General features: G+C 38.3%; 1 protein-coding gene across 2 annotated transcripts in view; it reads right to left on the reverse strand.

The window, feature by feature from the left end:
* PARG (poly(ADP-ribose) glycohydrolase) overlaps positions 1-24,362 on the reverse strand; it is a 230,425-nt gene that overhangs the window by 112,416 nt on the left and 93,647 nt on the right. For both annotated transcript variants that reach the window (XM_053667366.1, XM_053667365.1), the window contains exons 8-9: positions 21,651-21,743; positions 14,659-14,816 (exon numbers count right to left, since the gene is read on the reverse strand). In XM_053667366.1, coding sequence (XP_053523341.1) covers positions 14,659-14,816; positions 21,651-21,743 — 251 coding nt within the window. The remainder of the gene's footprint in view (positions 1-14,658; positions 14,817-21,650; positions 21,744-24,362) is intronic.

The following is a 24,362-nucleotide window of genomic DNA, read 5'->3' on the forward strand; positions in this document are numbered from 1 at the left end:
GGGCTGGAGACAGAGGGAGGTTCTGAAAAACAGAAACACACAGAAAGACACAGAGAGAAACACAGAGAGACAGACTCATGAGACGATTAGACTTCTGATAATAATCAAGCACTATCCATTTTTATTAACTTCTCACACCATGTTTTTTTTTTTTTAATTTAGGTTTACAGGTTCTGGGTATGTATATTTGAAGGTATATTTTGAGTCAGCAGGTAGGCATGTAAACATGAACGTAAACTAGGCCATAATAACCCTTCTGCGTGGAGGCAAGACATTTTGGCCTTTAACTGAATAATTACAGATTATTAAAGAAAGCAAACAGAAAAAGCTAGTCAGGGAACCTTATGTTTCTTTTAAACAAAACTTTTTATTTTCAAGGGAATATGTCATTCAAAGTCAATATTTATGAACTGATACTTTTCTTTCCATACACATAAAGAGAAAAATAAATTTAATAATACATTTCCCTGAATGACATGTTGATAACATTACCAAAAATGGACTCTAGACACACACCCTCCCCCCCATGGGATTAAGAATTAATCCCATTAGTATACAGTAAACCAAACACACAGCACTATAACCTACATGTTAAAATGGAAGCAAATGATAATCCCAAACCCAGCCAGAAAGTCATTCTCGGTGTTCTGTGAAACACTCTGCCATATGGCCCCAGCAGCATTTTCAATCCAAGGAAGAGACAGATGTAAGAGCCTCCTGGGCTGACCACTGCCACATCCCACAATTAATCTCTGACCGTTGGTTTCTAAGCAATCTCAGAAGCATCAATGCTAATCACATTGGAAGCCTTTATATGAATATTTAGGCCCTGAAAGGCAAGCAGGGGAAAAGGTCAAGGGTATTTAACATAACTAAGCAGAGCTGGAAGAACACAACAATAAATTTAAAAAGGAAGACTTATTTAATTTATTGACGTCAGCTTCCCAACACATACTCTTAACCATTTTTCTTATTCAATCAAGTAGCTAGTCATACCTCTTTTGAGACTAAATACCCACATGTGAGCACGCACACACACATAGCTCCCAACTGCCAGAAACAATAATCGTAAATAGCAACCTCACAAAAGAGAAAACACAACATGTTCCATAATCAGCTTACCAAATGGCTCACCAAATTAGGTACTTGGTATTTCATAAGCGACATAGAAAAGGGAATTTTTGGTTGTTTCCTATTTCTGGAGAGTACTCAGAGCATTTTGTTCTTGAGAGGAAGCAAGACATAATGAAAGAGCACAGAGTTTAAACAGAAGACAATATTCAAGTCCCAGTTCTGCTGACAAGTTATTTACTGAACCGTTAGCATAGAAGCTTCCCCACCTAGAAACACCCAGAAATAAAGTCAGCTGTCAAAAGACTGTATCAGTGATCATGTATAATACTCCTTCCTATTGTTTGCTAGTTTAGGCTTATTAAAACACACTATCTCAGTGAGAGGCAAGTGCATACATCCTGCTGTTGAAGAGTCCCTAAAACAACTGTATATACCACAGGTTTTACCTGCCTTAATTAATTTTCAGTTCTAGTGATCCCCTACCCCCACCTCAAAAAAAAATCTGTCAGCCAGGAAGACAAGAGTAGGCCTACTACATACAGACCTACTGAAAATCTATTTGGTGAAAATACTACTGGGACACTTTGAGTTTAAATCTCTCATGGCCACTTTGGACTGATGAATGGCTATCGTTCATTTTACAGATCAAGAATTATTTCTAAGGAGAGTTCTAATCTCTGACTAGGTATGAGGTATAAGTATTAATGTGGTTCAACAAAAAAAGGCTGTATAGTAGAACCATTAAGGAATACAGCTTTTAGAGGCTGCTGCCTATACCCTCCTGAGTTTGAATCCCAATTATATAAATTAACTTGGTGAAGTAAACTGCTCTCTAAGCCTTCATCTCCTCATCTGAAAAAATGAGAAAAATACCTAATTTATAAGATTAATACAAGGATTAAATTAAAAATAGTGATTGGTAAATCACAAATACTTAGTAAATATTAGATATCATAAAGACATACTCTCATGCAAAACAAATTCAGATAATGCTGGGAAAGCAAAAGTACTTGTGCTGGATAAGGCATTACATAATAGCCAGCAAAAAAAAAAAAACAAAAAAAAACCCAAGTCATTTACATAATATGCTCACATTGTTTGGATCCACATTTCCTTCATGAAGAAAGGTGGCTCAGCCTCTTTCCTACCAAGGCTAACATACTGACACTCAGAACCAATGAGCTCAGTCTTTTTTATTTGACCATGCATAATCAAAAAGATAACAATGCTGTTTCTTTAAAAAAAATTTTTTTTAGATTTTATTTATTTATGTTTAGAGGGGGAGGCAAGGAGAGAGGGAGAGAAACATCAATGTATGGTTGCCTCTCGTGTGTCCCCTACTGGGAACTGGCCTGCAACCTAGGCATGTGCCCTGACTGAGAATCGAACCGCTATCCTTTGGTTCACAGGCCTGTGCTCAATCCACTGAGCTACACCAGCCAGGTTATGATGCTGTTTCTAAGAAGTCCCAGTGTTGCTGTCAGAAGTTTAGCTGAAAAATAGACATGCTTTAAAATTAAAACATATTTTGAAATTAATATATATTCTGGTATTGGTGGCAGAAAACCGAATGGCATCAAAGCCAAACTTCCCAGGACTTCCTGACTACCTGTCAGCCATCCCAAACGTGCGGTACACCTTATTGTTGAGAGAAAAAGGCTGGCAGGTGTGCAGGTACCCGGCCCTCAGAGGGCCCTTGTGTTCCTTTTCCATGCTAAATGGGAAAGTAAGAATAAAAGAGAGGTAATGATAGTATGTCCTTGGGGCCAAAATCAGAAAGGAATAAACTCTATTCCAATTGTTCAAGAAAGGCTCAAAAAAATTTGTGTATTCCACTCTCAAAATCAAATTAAAAGACTATCCAGTGTTTTTAAGTAGCTGTCTTCGGCTCCATTTCTGATGATTGACTTGTTCTCCTCTTAAGCAACTATTTTTCTTCTTATATAAAAGTAATAAATGCTCATTATAAAGTTTGAAAAATATAAAAAGGATTAGTAACATTTTAAATCTCATCACCCAGTGGTAATCATAATTTTGATTCATTTTCTTGTCAATCCACTTCTGTGCCCACACACCTATATGCAGAGATGTGAATACAGAAGTATATTAATAGATACGGATATTTTAACATAATTGAGGTTATATTCTATTTAAAATTTTTTATTCCTTGCTAAAACCTACAACTGCTGATTCTAATCATGTTTAACCTTTCACTCCCCTTCTTGTGCTTTTTCTTGTTTTACTGATGATGAATGTATAATATAGTTATCCGCAAGAGAACCTTAAGCTTTTTGGAAAAGGAGGCTATAAACACTTAACCAAAACATAGGACTAAAGTTAACTGTGAAGAATTCTTAATAAGTGAAACTTAATGTTTGTAATTTGTTTTAAAATAACAAAAAAAGTAGTACTGGATAGGTGGAAAAAAGTAAAAAACAATACTGCTAAGTATTAAAGCTAGATGATTAAAATATGGGCTCATTAAAGTATTCTCTTTATTTTTGGTATGTTTGGAAATAGCCATAATACACTTTTTAAAAATAACTTTTGTTATAAAAGAGGCTTTCCAATGCAACCTTAATTTAGTAAGAAAACACACAACTCATAAAAAAAAACCCCAAATTTAAAAAGTCAACAATTAAGTCAAAGAATCCATCTTCTGAGAAAGCTTGTAACTAAGAAAGCAAAGGATTATCTTAGGGAATATCAAGATACATTCACAATGGGAGGGAGGTGGGGAGCAAGGGGCGGGGGAGGCTGGGATGGGAAAAATAGACAAAAAACTGTACTTGAAAAATAACTAAATAAAATTAATTAAAAAAAAAAAGATACATTCACTAGCTGATGACTCAATCCACAGAAACAAATTGTAAGGAGCAACTGAAACACTCATTTTATTTTATTTTATTTTTTAAATATATTTTTAAGATTTTATTTATTTATCTTTAGAGGGGAAAGGAGAGAGGGAGACAAATATCAATGTATGGTTGCCTTTTGTGCATCCCCTGCTGGGAACTGGCCTACAGGGAACTGGCCTGCAACCCAGGCATGTGCCCTGACTGGGAATCGAACCACAAATGTCTGGTTCGCAGGCCCGTGCTCAATCCACTGAGCTATACCAACCAGGGCTGAAACACTCATTTTAAAGCATTATTAACTAGATCAACTTCTTTCCAAAATCAAAAAGACAGAAAAAAACCTAAAAATACTGGCATTACCTTCAGAATTTTGGATAGAATTTTAAAAATTTACAGCATCTCTGCAGATCTTAAGGATGATCATTTATTCCAAATAAACAAAAAAGCTACTTACTGTCTATAATATTCATATTATTAATATAGGAATTCTCTTTATAGAAATAATTATATATATTTTTTAAATTTTTTTATTGATTATGCTGTTACAGTTGTTCTATTCCCCCCTTCATTCCCCTCCACCCTAACCCAAATCCCCACCATTACTCCCCCTTTAGTTTATGACCATGTGTCTCAAGTTCTTTAGATTCTATATTTCCCATACTATTCTTACCCTCCCCCCCATCTATTTTCTATCTACTGTCTATGCTACTTATTTTCTGTACCTTCTTCCCCCTTCTCCTCCTCCCACTCCCCTGTTGCTAACCCTCCTTGAGATCTTCATTTCTATGTTTCCACTCCTGATCTAGCTGTCCTTTTAGTTTGCTTTTGTTTTAGGTGTGGTTGTTAATAACTGTGAGTTTGCTGTCCTTTCACTGTTCATCTTTTTTATCTTCTTTTTCTTAGGTAAGTCCCTTTAACATTTCATATAATAAGGGCTTGGTGATGATGAACTCCTTGAATTTGATCTTATCTGAGAAGAACTTTATCTGTCCTTCCATTCTAAATGAAAGTTTTGCTGGATAGAGCAATCTTGGTTGTAGGTCTTTGGATTTCATGACTTGGAATACCTCTTTCCAGCCCCTTCTTGCCTGTAAGGTCTCTTTTGAGAAATCTGCTGACAGTCTGATGGGGACTCCTTTGTAGGTGACTGTCCCCTTAGCTCTTGCTGCTTCTAGGATTCTCTCCTTCATTTTAATCTTGGCTAATTTAATTATGATGTGCCTTGGTGTGTTCCTTCTTGGGTCCAATGTCTTTGGTACTCTCTGAGCTTCCTGGATTTCCTGGAAGTCTATTTCCTTTGCCAGATTGGGGAAATTCTCCTTTATTATTTGTTCAAATAAGTTTTCCACTGGTGGCTGTGCCTTTCCCCCTTCTGGTACCCCTATAATTCGGATGTTGGAGCGTTTAAAGATGTCCTGGAGGTTCCTAAGACTCTCCTCATTTCTTTGAATTCTTGCTTCTTCACTCTTTTCTGTTTGGCCATTATTTGCTTTCTTCTGGTCCACTCCATTGATTTGAGTCCCAGTTTCCTTTTCATTGCTATTGGTTTTCTGTGCAAGTCCATTCATTTCAATTAGTTTCGCCTTCATATATTTGTCTAATTTGTGGCTATAATCAACCAGTTCTGTGAGGATCCTGATCACCAGTGTTTTAAACTGTGCGTCTGAGAGTTTTGCTATTTCTTCATCGCTTAGATCTATGGGCTCTGGGACTTTGAGAACTTGCGACATTTTTGGTCTGTTCTGGCCCTTTAAGTGTGAGAAGCGGTGCCTTGGACTCCCAGGTCGCTGGGTTGTGACGCTGCATGTGGGGGCGTGGTCAGAGCGGGGAAATGGCGGCCCCCCTCTGCTGTTTCTTGCCGCAGGGTGAGGAGCAGAGCCTTACGTGGTTCACCACGGCCGGGCCACTCAGAGTCGCTGGGTTATGATGCTGTATGTGGAGGTGGGGTCAGAGCAGGGAAATGGCGGCGCCCTCCCTGACGCTCGCCAAGGGGACCCACTGGGTCCTAGTCCAATCGCCTACTCCCTCGCTTGTCTATCCTCGCATTTCGTGACCATAGTCAACCCGCGGCCCTGCTCCCTTGCTGTTTCCCCGCAGTCGCTCGCTTGGGTGGTCGCTCGCTTGGTCGCTCGCTCGGTCGCTCACTAGGTCCAACCCTACGCCTGGATTCTGCGCGCCTGAGTCCCTCTGACCGAGTTTTCCTGTGCAACCCCGTTCTACCAGCTGCTGGTTTCGCCCCTTACTGGTCAGACTGAAGAATTTGTTGTTAACAGACTTCCGAAAAGTTCAATTTTCTGTGTTCTGGCTGTGTTTTCTGTTGCTAATATTTAGTTGTCTCTAAACTTGGTTGTGTGAGAAGACATGGATATCCACCTATGCCTCCATCTTGGTGGAAGTCCCCAATAATTATATTTCTATAACATGAAATTTCCACTTCTTACATATAAATTTTGACCATTCCCTTTTCTGTACTAAAAAAGAAAACCTATAAGAGATGCAAAGCCTGTAACTACAAGTGAGTGAATCTAATTATATAAATAAATACTTAATAATTTTTTCAAATAGGCAAAAAAATTCATTTAACAGATTCTATACACAACTGCAACAGCAGATACCGATGCTCTTTGTTTTCATTCAGTCCTAGCCTAAAAACCAAAGACATAAAAAAGACTATTAATTAATTACCTGTAACTTAAAAATAAAACACCTCCTAATTTATAAGATACAGTTTGAAAAGTAAAAGACTGAGGATGAGGTATTTAAGTTACAGTCCTAGCATTCAGCCACTAACCAGTCATTTGATATCTCGAATGTTTGATCTTCAAATTTATTTTCATTCACTCCACAAGAATTTATTGAAGGCCTACAATTCATGAGAGAATGAAAACAAGAAAAGGGATGGATGAGATTCCCACCCCACTGAAAGGATTAAACAGGCAGTGATAACAAAACAGGTAGGTAGTACAGTAAGAAAAGTAGAGAAAACAACCGTGGCTGGTGTAGTTCAATGGATTGAGCTCCCACCCGCAAACCAAAGGGTTGCCGGTTTGGTTCCTAGTCACGGAACATGCCTGGGTTGTGGGCCAGGTCCCTGGATGGGGGTGTAGAAGAGGCAACCGATCAATGTATCAGCAACAAAAGGGATGGATAAAATAAGATCAATGTATCTCTCACACATCAATGTTTCTCTCCCTTTCTTTCTCCATCCCTTCCCCCTCTCCAAAAATCAATAAATAAAATCTTTAAAAAACAAAGTCTCTACAGCTCCACTGCCACCACATTATCCCAGCTAGCATTCTTTCCTAGTGCACTACAATAGCTTCCCCAAGTAGGTAAGCTTATTGTACTCTGGCCCCTCTCCACTGAGTTCCCACACTAGTCAAAACAACCTTGATTCATTTACTCTCCAGTCTGTCCTTTTGCCTCCCCCTCCCCCCATACTAGTCCCTGGGCCTGTGGTATCCTTCTCGCCACAGTGCCTTTGTACAATACATGTTGTTCCCTCTTCCCAAAATACAATCACCTCTCCTCTCTGGTATAAATTCCTACTCACTCTTTCATACTTAGTTCAAAAGTTATTTCCCCCAGAAAAGTTTCATTTATTAAATTATATCTTCCACTAATATAGTGTTGTCTTGATGCTGTGCACCTCTCCTTTGTATCACCAGAGGTACACACAGGCGATCATAGGAACCCAGAGGAGTAGGAAACCTATCCTGGCAGGATCAGAGAGCTATTAGAAACAGTGATGTGTGAACTAAGGCTTGAAGAATGAGTCAAAGCCATATGGAGGACAGAAAGGCACAGAAGTGAGAAATTAGCTTGTCCCTTCCCTTGTAATCCCAAGGCACTTAACACACTGTGGAAAATATTGTAATTGTTCACTGTATATCTGAATAAACTAAATGACTAAATGGTATTCTCTTGAAACAAACTTAGCTAATGTACTGCTTTGGGAAAAAAGGTTAAAAACATGCCTCTGACAACTGGTATTTACACAAACAAAGCAGATATGACATAAAATGCATACCATCTTGTTGAAATTTTAAAGACATTCTTTTACACAGATCATATTATTTTTCATTGTTCATTGTCCCATTCCTCCTTGGTGTTGATAATGGAGAGTAACTATACATGCTAACAGACATTTTCATTTATATTTTAATGTCTGATAGCCTTAAAATATAATCCAAGAAATATTAGCTTAAAAGCATTTTTTTAACATTTTATTTTTTTTAAAGATGTTATTTATCTATCTTTAGAGACGAAGGGAAAGAGAGAAATATCAGTGTATGGTTGCCTCTCATAAGTCCCTTGCTGGGAACTGGCCTGTAACCCAGGCATGTTCCCTGACTGGGAATCGAACTGCAAAGTTTAAAAGCATTCTTAAGCCCTGGCTGGTGTAGCTCAGTGGATTGAGTGTGGGCCTGCGAACCAAATAACTGCAGTATCTCTTTCATTTGCCAAACACATAAATAAAACAAAATGCAATAAGCTGCACTAAAGTGTCTATGGCTTAGTTTCAATAAAATTTTGTAATAAGTACTAACTAGCTGAATCCTAGAACTTTTAACATCTTAATAGAGAGACACTTTCTAAATTTCAAGAAGCTAAGAGTAGTGCCTTTGGGGCTAACATTCCATGTCACTGTGAATCCATTTTAACTTCTTTGTGCAGTTGTCAGAAATTCTGCCCACATAAAAGTGATATTAGAAACAATGATATTCGAGTAGCACGTGCACACTTATTGCCCAGCTCTTAGTTCCAAATACTACATTCTCCAATAAAAGAAACCAGACATTCTTGAAAAAATGATTGATTCCAGAGTTCAGCCATTGAAAATATAAGCCTGGAACATCCTGTGATGCCAGAAAGTAAGAAATGCTCAAAACAAAGATTGAGGCTTGGTGAAAGAACACAGAAGTCAACATGAAAGAGCCCTAATAGCCAAAGCTACAACAATTTGAGGAGTAAAATAAATGACAATGTTAAATTCTAACTCATAAATATTCATAAGTCCAATCTGATATTAATATGAAAAAATATAGGAAAGACTTCCGGCTAAGATGGAGGTGTAGGTAGACCCACTGTGCCTTGCACAACCAAAAGAAGGACAACAACAAATTTAAAAATAAAAAACAACCAGAACTGACAGAAAATCAAACTGTATGGAAGTGTGACAACAAAGGAGTTAAAGAAACATGTATCCAGACCAGTAGGAGGGGCACAGACAGGTAGCTAGACAGAAAGGACTTGCCACAAGGCAGCAGCTGGCAGACCAGGGTAGACAAGGCAGAGGCTGGAGAACCCCTGTGAGGCAGTGGATTTCAGACTGGGTGGTCCCACATTGACAAGGAGATAAACCAGGAGGGACACCTGAGGAGTGAAACTGACCATGCTACGCAGAGTTCTAGTGTAGGGAAACAAAGTGTCAAACCTCTGATGAAAATACCTGTGGGGGTTGAGGCGGCAGTGGAAGAAACTCCTAGCCTCACAGAAGAGTTCACTGGAGAGACGCACAGGGTCCTAGAACTTACACAAACCCACCCACTGGAGAATCGGCACCAGAATGGCCCAATTTGATTGGGGTAGCAGAGGAAGTGACTGAAAGCCAGCAGAAAGCTGAACAAGCAGGATTGTTCCTTCTCAGACCCCTCCCCCATGTACAGTACCACAAAACTCTAAGTGGGTTGCCTCAACCTGGTGAACACCTAAGGCTCTGCCTCTTACTACCTAACACACACTGAGACAAAAAAATAAATGGCCCAAATAAAAGAAAAAAATAAAAGCTCCAGGAAAAAATACAACTAAGCAGTGAGGACATAGCCCAACCTATCAGCTGCACAGTTCAATACATTGGTCATCAGGTGGCTCACAGAATTGCTTGAATGTGGTCACAAATTAGATGAAGAAATGAAGGCTATGCTAAGTGAAATAAAGGAAAATGCAAAGGGAACCAACAGTGACAGGAAGGAAACTGGCACTCAAATCAACAGTGTAGACCAGAAGGAAGAAACATTTAACCAGAACAGAATGAAAAAACAAGAATTCAAAAAAATGAGGAGAGGCTTAGAAACCTCCAGAACATCTTTAACTGTTCCAACATACAAATCACACAGGTGCCAGAAGAAAAGGAAGACCAAGAAATTGAAAACTTATTTGAAAACATAATGAAGGAGAACTTCCCTAATCTGGGAAAGGAAATAGACTTCCAGGAAGTCCAGGAAGCTCAGAGAGTCCCAAACAAGTTGGACCCAAGGAGGAACACACCAAGGCACATTATAATTATATTACCCAAGAGTATAGATAAGGAGAGAATCTTAAAAGCAGCAAGAGAAAAGGAGACAGTTACCTACAAAGGAGTGACCATAAGACTGTCAGCTGATTTCTCAAAAGAAACCTTACAGGCAAGAAGGGGCTGGAAAGAAGTATTCCAAGTCATGAAAGACAAGGACCTACATCCAAGATTACTTTATACAGCAAAGCTATCATTTAGAATGGAAGGGCAGATAAAGTGCTTCCCAGATAAGGTTAAGTTAAAGGAGTTCATCACCCAGCCCTTATTATATGAAATGTTAAAGGGACTTATCTAAGAAAAAGAAGAAAAAATATGAAAAGTAAAAATAACAACAAACTCACAGCTATTAACAACTAAACCTAAACAAAAACAAAAACTAAGCAAACAACTAGAACAGAAACAGAATCACAGAAATGGAAATCACATGGAGGGTTATCAGTGGGCGAGTGGGTGGGGAGTGAGGGGTAAAAGGTACAGAGGATAAGTAGCATAAATGGTAGGTAGAAGATAGGGGGAGGTTAAGAATAGTATAGAAAATGTAGAAGCCATTTTTTTTAGGACTTCCGCCAAGATGGAGGCATAGGTGGAAGCACTGTGCCTCCTCCCACAACCAAGTTTAAAAACAAAGTTTTAGCAACAAAAACGCAGCCAAACCACAGAAAATTGAACTACACGGAAGTCTGACAACAACAAACCCTTCAGCCAAACTGGTACAAGCGGCAGAGCCGGCAGCAGAGCAGGGTCAGGCATGAAAGATCCACCAGACCGACCCCGGCGTGCAACCCAGGCACACCGGCAGCCGTAGGAGGATCCCAGGTGTGGAATAGTGGGCGGACCCACTAAGGCGCAAGGCAGTGGATTCACTGAGGACTGACCACAGTCACACATTTGAGCGTAGATCATCTGGTGAAGGACCAAAGCGGTGAGACAGACTGTGCAGGCCCCAGTAGTGGAAAGTGGCAGAGGGGACCACCATTGTCCCTCTCTGACCCCGCCCCCACATACAGCATCACAAAACAGCAACCTGGGGGGCCTCTCTCTCACCTGCCCCCACATACAGCATCACAAACCAGCAACCTGGGCGGCCCCACCCTGGTGAACACCTCCTTGTAAGTAACAGGCACGAACAGATCACAACATGGCTCAAGAACAACTCAGAGCCCCAGAGAGGATAAATCTAAGCAATGAAGAAATGGCCAAACTTTCACATGCACAGTTCAAAACATTAGTGATCAGGGTCTCACAGAACTGGTTGATTTTAGTCACAAATTAGAGGAACATATGAAGGCTAAACTAATTGAAATGAATGGAAATGCACAGGAAACCAATAGTAATGGAAAGGAAACTGGGACTCAAATCAAAGGAGTGGACCAGAAAGAGGAAGAAAATGACCAAATCGAAAAGGATGAAGAAAAAATAATTCAAAAAAATGAGGAGAAGCTTAGGAACCTCCAGGACATCTTTAAACGTTCCAACATCTGAATTATAGGGGTACTAGAAGGGGAAGAGGAACAGCCATGAGTGGAAAACTTATTTGAACAAATAATAAAGGAGAATTTCCCCAATCTGCCAAAAGAAATAGACTTCCAGGAAATCTGGGAAGCTCACAGAGTCCCAAAGAAGTTGGACCCAAGAAGAAACACACCAAGGCACATCATCATTACATTAGCCAAGATTCAAATGAAGGAGAGAATCCTAGAAGCAGCAAGAGATAAGGGGACAGTCACCTACAAAGGAATTCCCTTCAGATTGTCAGTGGATTTCTCAAAAGAGACCTTCCAGGCAAGAAGGGGCTGGAAAGAAGTATTCCAAGTCATGAAATCCAAAGACCTACAACCAAGATTGCTCTATCCAGCAAAACTTTCATTTAGAATGGAAGGACAGATAAAGTGCTTCTCAGATAAGATCAAAGGAGTTCATCATCACCAAGCCCTTATTATAGAAAATGTTAAAGGGACTTACCTAAGAAAAAGAAGATAAAAAAGATGAACAGTGAAAGGACAGCAAACTCACAGTTATTAAGAACCACACATAAAACAAAAACAAACTAAGAGGACAACTAGATCAGGAGCAGAACCATAGAAATGAAGATCACATGGAGGGTTAGCAACAGGGGAGTGGAGAAGGAGAAGGGGGGAGAAGGTACAGAAAATAAGTAGCATAGAAGGTAGGTAGAAAACAGATAGGGGGAAGGGCAAGAATAGAATGGGAAATATAGAATCTAAAGAACTTGAGATACGTGGTTATAAACTAAAGGGGGAATGGTGGGGGAGGGGTGTGCAGGGTGGAGGGGAATGAAGGGGGAAATAGAACAACTGTAATGGCATAATTAATAAAATATATTTAAAAAATAAATAAATAAAATGGGTACAAAAATAACAAAAAGTAAAAAAAAGAAAATGTAGAAGCCAAATAACTTATATATATGACCCATGGACATGAATGAAAGTGGGGAATGAAGGTGGGAGTGGGTGTGCAGGGCAGAGGGGAATAAGGGGGGAGATGGGACAACTGTAATAGTATAATCAATAAAATATATTTTTAAAAAAAGCTTTTCTCACATTTCACACACACAAAAAAAATATAGGAGAGAAGGGAAAGGGATAGCTCTTCTTTATAGTTCCCATTAATAAATGCAGGAAGATGGAATTAAAAATCACAATAGGCAAACACTCAGTAATAACTGTTGCAGATAAGATCCACCAGTGGATGCTAAAATTAGTGGGGGAAATGTGAGGCAAAATGTTTGCATAGTACCCATATATCTCCTCCAAGATATTTATTAACCTAAAAGGAAAAGTCAGTAACTGTAAAGTGGAAAGCCAAGCAGATACCACCTTAGGCAGATGATCACCAGTAATAGTGGTGGTCACGTCAACATCATGGAGTAATGGACACGTCCCCATCCTGAACCCACTGAGAATGCACTGAGAAGGACACAACATCAGTTCTGTGGTATTTCTGCCAAAATGTATGATCCTCATTCCATTTGTACAAAAATGTTAGCCACACCCAATCAGAGGGGCATTCTACAAAATAACTGAATCGTAGTCTTTGACAGTGTTAAAGTCATAAAAGAAAAAGAAAAACTAAGGAACAGAGTGAAGGAGAAAATAAAACTAAATACAATGTGCAAATTGGGAGGGTCTTGGGACAGAAAAATACACCAGAAAAGCTGCTATAATTCAAATTAGATCTGTAGTTATAACAATACTGGTCCTACCTCATTTTGATCATTTTACTATGGTTAACACAGTAATATTAACACTAGGGGAAGCAGAGTTAGTTGTATACAGGAATTCTGAGTACTATATTTGCAACTTTTTACATGTTTAAAATTAATTGAAAATAAAAAGTTTTTAAGACTATTAAAAAGGTCAACTAAAGTAAGTGGCATTAATGCACCATTCAACTTTGAAGACAAAACAGAACAACACACAAGAGCGTGACTCTGCTCCTTGATGGCACTGCTTCCTCTGAACTTGCCCACACCCTCAGAGACAAGAGATGGGGATTGGAGGGAGGTAGTGGAAGAAGACGCAGCACACTGGGAAAGAGGATCATATATTGTAACAATTTCCTGAAGGTGGCCCCTGATATTAGGGAAGAAAGCGTACATTCTCTCTACAGATGCCAAAATAATTCTCAGGTAAAAAGGAAAAATATAGAAGTTTTCCCAAGAAGGAGGGTTGTGTTATTGGTAGTAAAGAGTGGGGGAAAGAAAAAAAATGTAATATTCATTTGCAAAGAAGAATTCACATAGTTTATGTAGATGATAGAGAAAGTAATCACTTTGGAAAATGGTTAGAATTTAAAACCTGATCAACACCTTCACAATGTATCACTGTATGCAAATAATATAAACATTTTTGTCTTCCACTTAAAAATAACACATTAACAAATTAGTCATATCTATAAAAAGTCAAAGTCTACTTTCATTTTTGCTTTTCATCCTAACAGAAATGTTTTGCAAGTCTCCTAAGATAGACTCATGACTTTAAACGCAGATTTCACAAAAAGGAGGACTTGCACTTCAGCTCTAACAGTTTTTCAGCATACAAAGAATATAATGTACAATAAACGTTCTTGTGAATAATCACACTGAGGAGGAATAAAGAATCCAGGACACTCAAGAGGGGGAGGACATTCTGACAGGGTAGAAAGATTATGGACCATGGAATAAGACAGACCTGAGATTAAACCTCAGATCTGCATTTTACTGGCTCCTGTATCCTAATCAAGTTCTACAAACTTTCCTTATCTTGCCTGCAAAATGGCAAGAATACCAGTCAACTCACTGTATTGTAAGGAATAAATTAGGTGAGTACACATAAAATGTTTGGCCTAGGCAAATTACTCCATAAATATTATTAGTTCTTTCCTTCCCTTTCCATTTCATTGTTAAAGAGATGTTTTCAGAAAACATACCGATTGAAGTTAATGTCTGGGTAACTAGAATATTCGGATTTCATCTTAGCATTTCGACGTGGAAATGTGCAGAAGAAAGCATTAGCTAAAAGACTGGCAATCTGATCTTGCGACATTGTGATGGAATGATTCATCTTCTGTTTCAGGAGCGGTATTGGCTGACAGAGGAAACAAAAAATACAGACAAGGAATGCAATAATTAGTTCAGCAATTTCAAAAGCAGAGGCACCAAATGGCATTTATTAAATTAAAGTAGGAATAACATCGGGCTACTCTTAAATTCTTAAATCAGCAATACTGTTAGAAAAATGTACTTCTTTGATTAACTGCAGACTTCTTACCAATAATAATGATAATGAAGAGAACATAAAACATTACTTACTAGAGAAAAAACATTGCTTTAGCAAGAAATAAAAACACATTACCCATGTAATAAAACTTAAAGCAAAGGGTGAAAGAGAATAATACAATGTTGAGTTTAACTATTATCGTATATAAAAAAATTTTGTTCTCACTTACATTAAAGATTGTTAGAGCAATTTTTCTTTTAGTCCTAAATAAAATAATCTAAGGAAAATAACTCAATTTTTTCCTTCTAATTCTGAATCATACTTCACACTGACAATTTCTCTATGAAACTCGATCTAATTTTATGACAGCAATTAATAGAATATATGTATATATATATGTATATATATATATATGTATATATATACACACACACATACATACATACATATACAGACTTATGTATAAAATCTAAGACAAGCATTTCCTACCTAAGCATTCCAATTCAAGGAAGAAGCAGGGCATTTTATCTTCAAAATTTTGATATCTGAAATTCCTTCTACTTGTACCAAACCCAAACGTACTGACCTTTTAGTTTCAGTATAATCCACAGGACCTGATTATTGTACCCAGTGGATTTTATTCTATTCTAAATGTTTAAACAATATGTTTAAAGACACAATGGTAAAACCAAAGACCAACTTCCAACATCTTTTTTACATATGAGTTGTTAAATTCAAAATGTTTAGGGGATGCTTTTCCTTCTCCTTTTCAAGAAGAGCCAAAATTAAGTATCCTGAATACCTGGATTAATCACAAACCACTATGCAAAAAGAACTGTTCTGATCATATCTCAGGAACCAACACCAGAAACGACACTGAGGAAAGGCAGGCAAGAGGAATCAAAACTGCAATACTATAAGAATGAACTTTTCTCCAAGTAACAAAAAATACACATCAGTGTTAGAATAAGAGTTGGCTAGAAAAAGAGGTTAAACTTGCATTTCAACTATTTCTCTTGGAAAAATACAAAGGTAAACAAACAAGGGAAGCATAAAGAATTTATTTTCACTTTGGTATCCAAAATTCTCTCACTTTAGGCCTTAGAAATCAGTATCTCAAAGAAAGAGGTAGTTTGTCACATTGCTCTCCATTTCCCGCCTTATACATTTATTTACAATCCAGCAATAAGTTTAGAAAAGGTACCAATGTGTCAATGGCTTAAAGCAAACTTGTACTTGGTTTTAGTAAGAAATAAGATTTTTAACTATTATATACTAAGATACCCACAGTATGATATTAAAAATTAATGGTGATATTTTAAGCTTTAGAGACTTTAAACACAAACACTTCTTATCTCCCTAATAACCAAATAGGGTAACTTTAAATAGTATTCTATTTATGTATTCTATTCTATTCTATTTATTAAATAGTATTCTATGATTTCTGTTCTCTTGGGGAGGAAGAAATGCCTGAAAGCTCATTAGGGAAAATTTGAGGATGTAAATCTTACAGTCAAGTGCTTAGCTAAAAAAAATAAGCTGATTATTATAACAAAGATTAATAAACAAAGATCTTTCCAAAACTGCATGTCCAAAATTTGTTTCCTTTAATCTTCTTTTTATAAATAGAATATTCAACATTCAGATTTTGTCACGAGAATGTTAATGTGATAATTAAATAACAATATATGCAATTTAATGTGTCAATATATACCTAATATATTGACACATTAATATACCTAATTGAAATGTTACTTTGATACCTAATTGAAATGTTACTTCTTCAGCAGAATTTACTTTTCAGTAGACAACACAGATTTAAAATGTTCTCCCCAGTAATATACTAATGGTAGAATAAAGCTATTTTAAATCAGGACAAAACGTTGGGGAGCCATGAGTCTAATTTTGGTTCTGCCAAGTGACTTGTTATAGCTTACGAATTTATAAGCTTTTGAGTAAATATATCATTAAATATGAAACATTCTCTCCTAAGCATGAGGGGAAGAGAATATTAAGTGATTAATGTATAAAGGCAATACACTGTCAATTGCGAACTACACATTGAATTCAAAAGCATTTAATTATGAGGAATCTAAAGAACAATATAAATGACCAAATTAAACAGAAACAGACTCATAGATACAGAGAACAGACTGCAGGTTGTCAGAGAGGAGGAGCCTTGGAGGCTGAATGAAAAAGGTAAAGGGAATAAAAAGTGCAAATTGATAATTAAAAAATAATCATGGGGATTAAAGTAAAACACAGGCAACTCAGTCAATAATACTGTGATAACTATGTATGGTGCCAGGTGGCTACTGGAAATATTAGGGGAAACATTTTGTAAAGTATAATATATGATTGTCTAACCACTATGCTGTACACCTGAAATGAATATAAAATAATTATGAACATAAATTAATAAAATAAAAATTCATTTAATTAAGCACTATTAAATTTGGGGACACAAAGAGGAGCTCCCTTGAGGAAGAACATAATCAAATAATTGCTTTAGCAAGAAATAAAAACACAAATGAGATATATAAAGACATAAATTACAAATAATGTACTAAATATGATTTGAGTGCTACAGGAGGGATTAAATTTGACAGGCAGAGGTAGGGAAAAGGCTTTGCAGAGGAAGTAAAAGTTAGAGCCTAAAAGGTAGAGAGAGATTTTACTAGTAAGGTGAAAAGTTAAGGAGGGAAAGGAAAAAAGAATAAACACAAAACATAAGCAAGCAAATACAGGCATAACTTGTTTTACTGAGTTTTGTTTTATTGCACTTTGCAAATACCTTGTTTTTTACAAATTGAAGACTTGTGGCAACACTGCATCCAGCAAGTCTATTACTGTCATTTTTCCAATAGGCTCAGATTATGGTTAACATTTTTTAGCAGTAAAGTTCTTTATAATTAAGGTATGTACATTGTATTTTTAAACATATTCCTGTTGCACATTTAGTAGACTACATTATAGTGTAAACATAACTTTTATACACATTAGGAACCCAAAACACTCATGTCACTTGCTTTATTGCAATATTTGCTTTATTGTGGTGGTCTGGAGTGAACTGTATTATCTCCAAGGTATGCCTGTAACTTCCAATATAAACAACCAAGGTAAGTTTTAAAATATACTTTCCTGGCCCAGTAAAAAACTTATCTCAAACACAGTGTATTAATGAGGTAAAATTAAAGTTATGTAAAATTGGAAATACCACAGTGAAATGCTAACAAGTAGAGCACAATGAAAAACACTCAATGGTTCTCAACTGAAGGTGGCAGCATGGCCCACAGAGATCTGAACATGGTTTTTGGTTCTCCCAATGACTATGCTTGTGGTTTCTGGGGTACCTCAATGACAAACCAAAATATGTGTGACAATGCCACACATGTAGAAACTATTCTACCCAAAATGCCCTCAATGCCTCTGTGGAGAAACAGTGTTAAGTAGAATCCCTGGCTAGTACCCATGTAGCTAGGGGGTTGGCCCTAGAAATAAAAGACTAAGGCAAATTCAAACCACTGTTGAGAGAAATGTGGGAAGAAAATCATAAAGAACAAACCATTGCAGGGATTTAAAAATGTGTATGCAAATTCTTTGATACCTCCTTCTTTTAAGAATTAGAGTTTAACTCCCACCTCTTTGAGTGTGGCCTAGATTTAAGCAACTAATTTCTAATGAATAGAAAAGTAGCACTAATGATGCTGGGTGCTATTAAAAACTAGATAAAAAAAATAGCACTCCTTGCTGGCTCCCTTGATCAGCTTTTTTTCCTTTCTTTTAATATATTTTATTCATTATGCCATTACAGTTGTCCCATTTGCCCCCTTTCATTCCTCTCCACCCTGTGACCCCCTCCCCCAATTCCCCCTCTTTAGTTCATGTCCATGTGTCACAAGTTCTTTAGCTTCTACATTTCCCATACTATTCTTGCTCTCCCCTGTCTATTTTCTACCTACTGTCTATGCTACTTATTCTCTATACCTTCTCTTCCCTTCTCCTCCTCCCACTCCCCTGTTGCTAACCTTCCATGTGATCTCCATTTCTATGGTTCCACTCCTGATCTAGCTGTCTGCTTAGTTTGCTTTTGTTTTAGGTGTGGTTGTTTTTTTAAGATTTTTATTTATTTATTTTAGAGAGATGGGGAAGGAAGGGAGTAAGAGATGTTGTAAAACATCAATGTATGGTTGCCTGTAGCATACCCCATACTGGGTATATGGCCTGCAACATAGGCATGTGCCCTGACTGGGAATCAAACCAGCGATGCTTTGGTTCACAGGCCTGCGCTCAATCCACTGAGCTACACCAGCCAGGTTAGGTGTGGTTGTTAATAACTGTGAGTTTGCTGTCCTTACACTGTTCATATTTTTCATCTTCTCTTTCTTAGATAAGTCCCTTTAACATTTCATGTAATAAGGGCTTGGGGATGATGAACTCCTTGAACTTGACCTTATCTGCGAAGCACTTTATCTGCCCTTCCATTCTAAATGAAAGCTTTGTTGGATACAGCAATCTTGGATGTAGGTCTTTGCCTTTCATGACTTGAAATACTTCTTTCTAGCCCCTTCTTGCCTGTAGGGTTTCTTTTGAGAAATCAGCTGACAGTCCGATGTGAACTACTTTGTAGGTGACTGTACCTTTATATCTTGCTGCTTCTAGAATTCTCTCCTTCATATGAATCTTGGCTCATGTAATTCTGATGTGCCTTGGTGGGTTCCTCCTTGGGTCCACCTTCTTTGGGACTCTCTGAGCTTCCTGGACTTCCTGGAAGTCTATTTCCTTTGCCAGATTGGGGAAGTTTTCCTTTATTATTTGTTCAAATAAGTCTTCCATTTGTTGCTGTTCCTCTTCCCCTTCTGGTACCTCTATAATTCAGATGTTGGAACATTTAAAGATGTCCTAGAGGTTCCTAAGCCTCTCCTCATTTTTTTGAATTCTGTCTTCATTCTTTCCTGGTTGGATGTTTCTTTCTTTCTTCTGGTCCACTCCATTGATTTGAGTCCCAGTTTCTTTTCCAACACTATTGCTTCCCTGTGCCTTTTGCTTCATTTTACTTAGTGTAGCCTTCATTTTTTCATCTAATTTGTGACTAAAATCAACCAGTTCTGTGAGCATCCTGATCACCGGTGTTTTGAACTGTGCATCTGATAGCTTGGCTATCTCTTGGTTGCTTAGAAGTATTGGCTCTGGGGCTTTGAGTTGTTCTTCTGCTTGAGCCATAAAGTTTTAGTCTGCTCACACTTGTTACATATGAGGGGCGAAAGCTTAGTTGTTCACTGGGGGTGGGACAACCCAGCCTCTGGGTTGTGACTGGGGGTGGTAGGGGAGTCAGAGAGGGAACAATGGTGCTTGTTCCACTCTCTCTGGGATTTTGGTCCTCTCTGCCACTTCCCAGAAGCAAATTGGGCCCTTCTGGTGCTAGTTCCCAGGTGGGTAGGCTTTTGTACATTCTAGGACCCTGTGGGCCTCTCCCAGCACCTCAACCCCCGAAAGTTTTCTCAATCGGTGATTTTAGGCTTTATTTTCCCGTACTGGGGCCCTGCATTGTGTGGTCTGTCTCACTTTCCATTTTTTCACCTGGTTTATCTGTGCATGAATGTGTGACTGTGGTCAGTCAGCCACCTTGCACCCTCACTGGGTCTGCCCATTGCCACGACATGCCTGGGATCTGCCAACCGCTGCCTGTGCACCTGGGTTTGTCTGGCAGCCACTGCTTTTCCCTGCTGCAACCCCTCTCTGCTGGGCACTGACTCTGCCCCTCTTACCCGTCTGGATGAATGGTTCGTTGTTGTCAGACTTCCGTACAGTTCAATTTTCTGTCTGTTTTGGTTGTGTTTTTGTTTGTAAATCTTTGTTGTCCTTGAATTTGGTTGTACAAGGAGGTACAGTATTTCTACCTACACCTCCATCTTGGCCCTCCCTTGAGCAGCATGTGCTGGAGAAGTCAGCAACCTGGTCATGAGGCCCCCGAGTCAGCCTACGTAGAGGCAGGCTCATAAGGCACTAAAGTTTGAAGTAATTTGTTATATAGTAATAAACTACTTTAAAACTCCAGACAAAATGCAGTATTACCAGATTCTTTCTTCTATTTTTAAAAATTAATAAAATACCATGAGCTCAGTGGATTGAGCATGGCCCCGTGAACCAAAGGATCACAGTTCAATTCCCATTCAAGGCACATGCCTGAGTTGCAGGCCAGTTCCCAGCAGGGGAAGCATGAGAGGCAACCATACATTGATATTTCTCTCCCTCTCTCCTTCCCTTTGCCTCTAAAGATAAATAAATAAAATCTTATTTAAAAAAAATACCACGAGTTCATTTATTATATAATATACCATTTTGGGGATTAGAGGATGAAAGATTAGGTATTACTAAGCCATTTAGAAGATAATCCATTAGTGTGTTTTTTAAATAATTACTACTGTATTTTTTAAAGTTAAGAGTCTGTTTAAGCAAAAAGAAAAAGAAGTCTGAGTAAGCAAACTTTAACAATGTAAACTGAAGCTCAGAAATTGAATGCTACATTTTTAATGTCCTTTTCTAGCATTCCTTTAGCCTCTAACCTTTTCTAGCAAAATCATCATATTCTTTGGCAAAAACTTTTACCCCTCACTCTCTTCTGCTTCCTTGACCTTGGCCATTAAGAGTTTAATTGTGAGTGAGAAGAAAGCTACCAGGGAGGAAGGTATTTCCACTAACCTGGGTGCAAATATTTGGCAGACAGAGTGCAATTTTCACCATATCAGGCAAAATGGACTGATATAAATGTTGGGCTTCTGCTTCTTCAAGTACCTGAAAACCAATGAAATCTGTTGTCAGTGATGTTTGCTATGAACTTAAATTACATACCTGCTTTTTATAGGATTTCATAATAATGCACATTATCAATAGTAACAGGGGTACTAAGGCAAACTTACAAATTCATTTCCAAATGTATGTAATTCACCTTAATGCCCTCTGAAAACTAATTAAGTATGCCAAATATCATATACCTCTCATATCAGCATTCACAATTAAAACACAAATAAAAAATAGTACACTCTGCCCTTGGTTATATCATCTAAAAACTAACTGCCTGACCATCAAGAATTTTCTCAGAAGCCCTCAAGGACCCATCTAACTTCAATAGTCTAGAATTTAAAGAAATCACCATAAAAGCCACACTTATTATTTCAGACCATATTATTGGATAGTAAACAGTGAAGTTTCTGATGACCTTAGAATTTTCTTTTTCCAGGCCACAATTTCCATGTCATAATTTAAAGCACAACAAAGATGATATTCATGGCCCATTTTTGTCTTTTAGAATTTCCCATCTCTACTAGGTTTCAGAAATTACTTTAGGCCTTTTAATCTTATTTCACTCTAAACATCACGGTACTTCTTTAAAAGTACTAAAAATGACAACACTCTTAATTAGGAGATACAGTCAAGTTTAAAGTAAATCATTTATTTAGTTGAAATCACATTTGAACTAGAAAAGGCCACATTTGTAATCCAGTCTGATACTGTCATTATTGCAGTGAAAAGACAACTGAGGCAAGGGAGGTTACCTGATCATCCTAGATTATGAAGATCAATTAAGCAACCAATCAGAAGTAGAACCCACGTTCTCCCCTCTGTTCCACAGCTCTCCCTACTTCCTTATGAGACCAGTATTTGGGACTGATAATGTAAAGATCTTCACAAATATCTATAGATTTCCTCTGCTATCAGAATATAGATATTAAAAAATACCTATAAATTTCCTTTGCTATGAGCTGAAATTAAAAAAAAAAATCTATTCACCTACTTGCAGCTAAACTGGGTTTGTGAATAAACAGAATAAGTAACAAAGACAATTTATATTCACTCTGGTTTTACAGAAAGTTCTCAAGACTAAGAACTGTCTTTTACACCAAAGCTCTAAAATTTAACCTATAGTTACCACAATGAGAAAAATTTTAGTCAAAATAAACAGAAATATATTTGTAATTCAGGGATATACAGGCATATCTATTAATCACAGATATACAAAAAACTAAGCAAGTGAGCAACACAAGACAATTATTAATTCTGGGGAAAACAAAAAGTTGTAGAAGAGCAGAAAAGCAATCACATCTTAAATACAATATTTTTACCATCCTACTAAGAAAACATAATATTGATCTAACTGAAATAAACATAACTATACAGGGAAAATGAGAAAACAGAAAAAAGGCTTTGCAACTAGTGATGGGAGAAGTGAATGGTAGCTAAATCCTAATCTTCTTTATTGAGAAATTTACATATTAAAATAAAATAGCTCGGATGCTGGGAAGATGGCGACGGAGTAAGATGGAGCTGATACTAGCTCCTGTACTCATGGGTGAAAATCCTGGCAGATCTATAGAGAAACAGCACAATAAACCATCGGTTACCCAGCATTTATGAAATTAAAAGACCAGAGATTGTGACCGATGCTGAAATGCCAGACAGCGGCAGAGTCAGCTACTAGAGCTGGGTCTCACGCGGCCCCTGTGCTGCCGCCAGAGCAACAGGCCTGGGAGCCGGGGAGTCAGGTACGGGAGCCGGACACTCCAAGCCCCTGTGACGGTCCTGGGAGACAGAGGAGTCAGGAACCGGAGCAGGGAAATTCTCGGCCCCTGTACCGATGCCATAGCTACCGGCCTGGGCAACAGAAGGGTCAGTTGCAGAAGCTGGGAAACCAAAGGCCCCTGTGACGCCGCCATAAAGACAGGCCTAGGCTCTGAGGAGCCAGCTACGGGAGGGAGCCGGGACGTTCTCAGCCCTTGTGTCGCTGCCATAGCGACGGGACTGGACACTGGGGAATCAGATATGGGAGTTGGGACATTCTAAGCCTCTGTGCTACTGCCATAAAGACAGGACTAGATGCCGGGGAGTCAGGTACAGAAACCGGGACACTCCAAACCCCTCTGACGGCCCTGGGGGGCAGAGGAGCCAGATACGGGAGCCGGGACATTCCCAGCCCTTATAAGGCTGCCGTAGTAACGGGCCTGGGTGCTTGAGGAGGAGGATACTAGAGCCGGGACATTCAGCAGTGGTAGGCGACCAACACAGGAACCAGCACGAGGACCAGCGTGAGTGTAGGTGGAGAGGAAGAACATCAAGAAACTTCAAGGAGTCTGCACCTCTGAACTTCATAAGGATCATACCGCAGAATTTTACACCATAAAACCAGGGTTTCAAAACAGATCAATTTTAGAAGCAGAGACTAACAAGAAGAGTCTCAAACAATGGGAAGACAAAGAAACAATCCCCAAATGAAAGAAAAAGCAGAAGCTTCAGAAAGAATGTTAAACGAAATAGAGGCTGATCAACTAATCAGATAGTGAATTCAAAGCACTGGTTATTACAAAGTTCAAAGAGCTCACAGTGAACTACCAGAAACTACAGGGGAACTACAATGAT

This window comes from Artibeus jamaicensis, unplaced genomic scaffold (assembly GCF_021234435.1).
Source record: "Artibeus jamaicensis isolate MK-2021 breed Jamaican fruit bat unplaced genomic scaffold, CSHL_Jam_final contig_468, whole genome shotgun sequence".
Classification (NCBI taxonomy): Eukaryota; Metazoa; Chordata; class Mammalia; order Chiroptera; family Phyllostomidae; genus Artibeus; species Artibeus jamaicensis.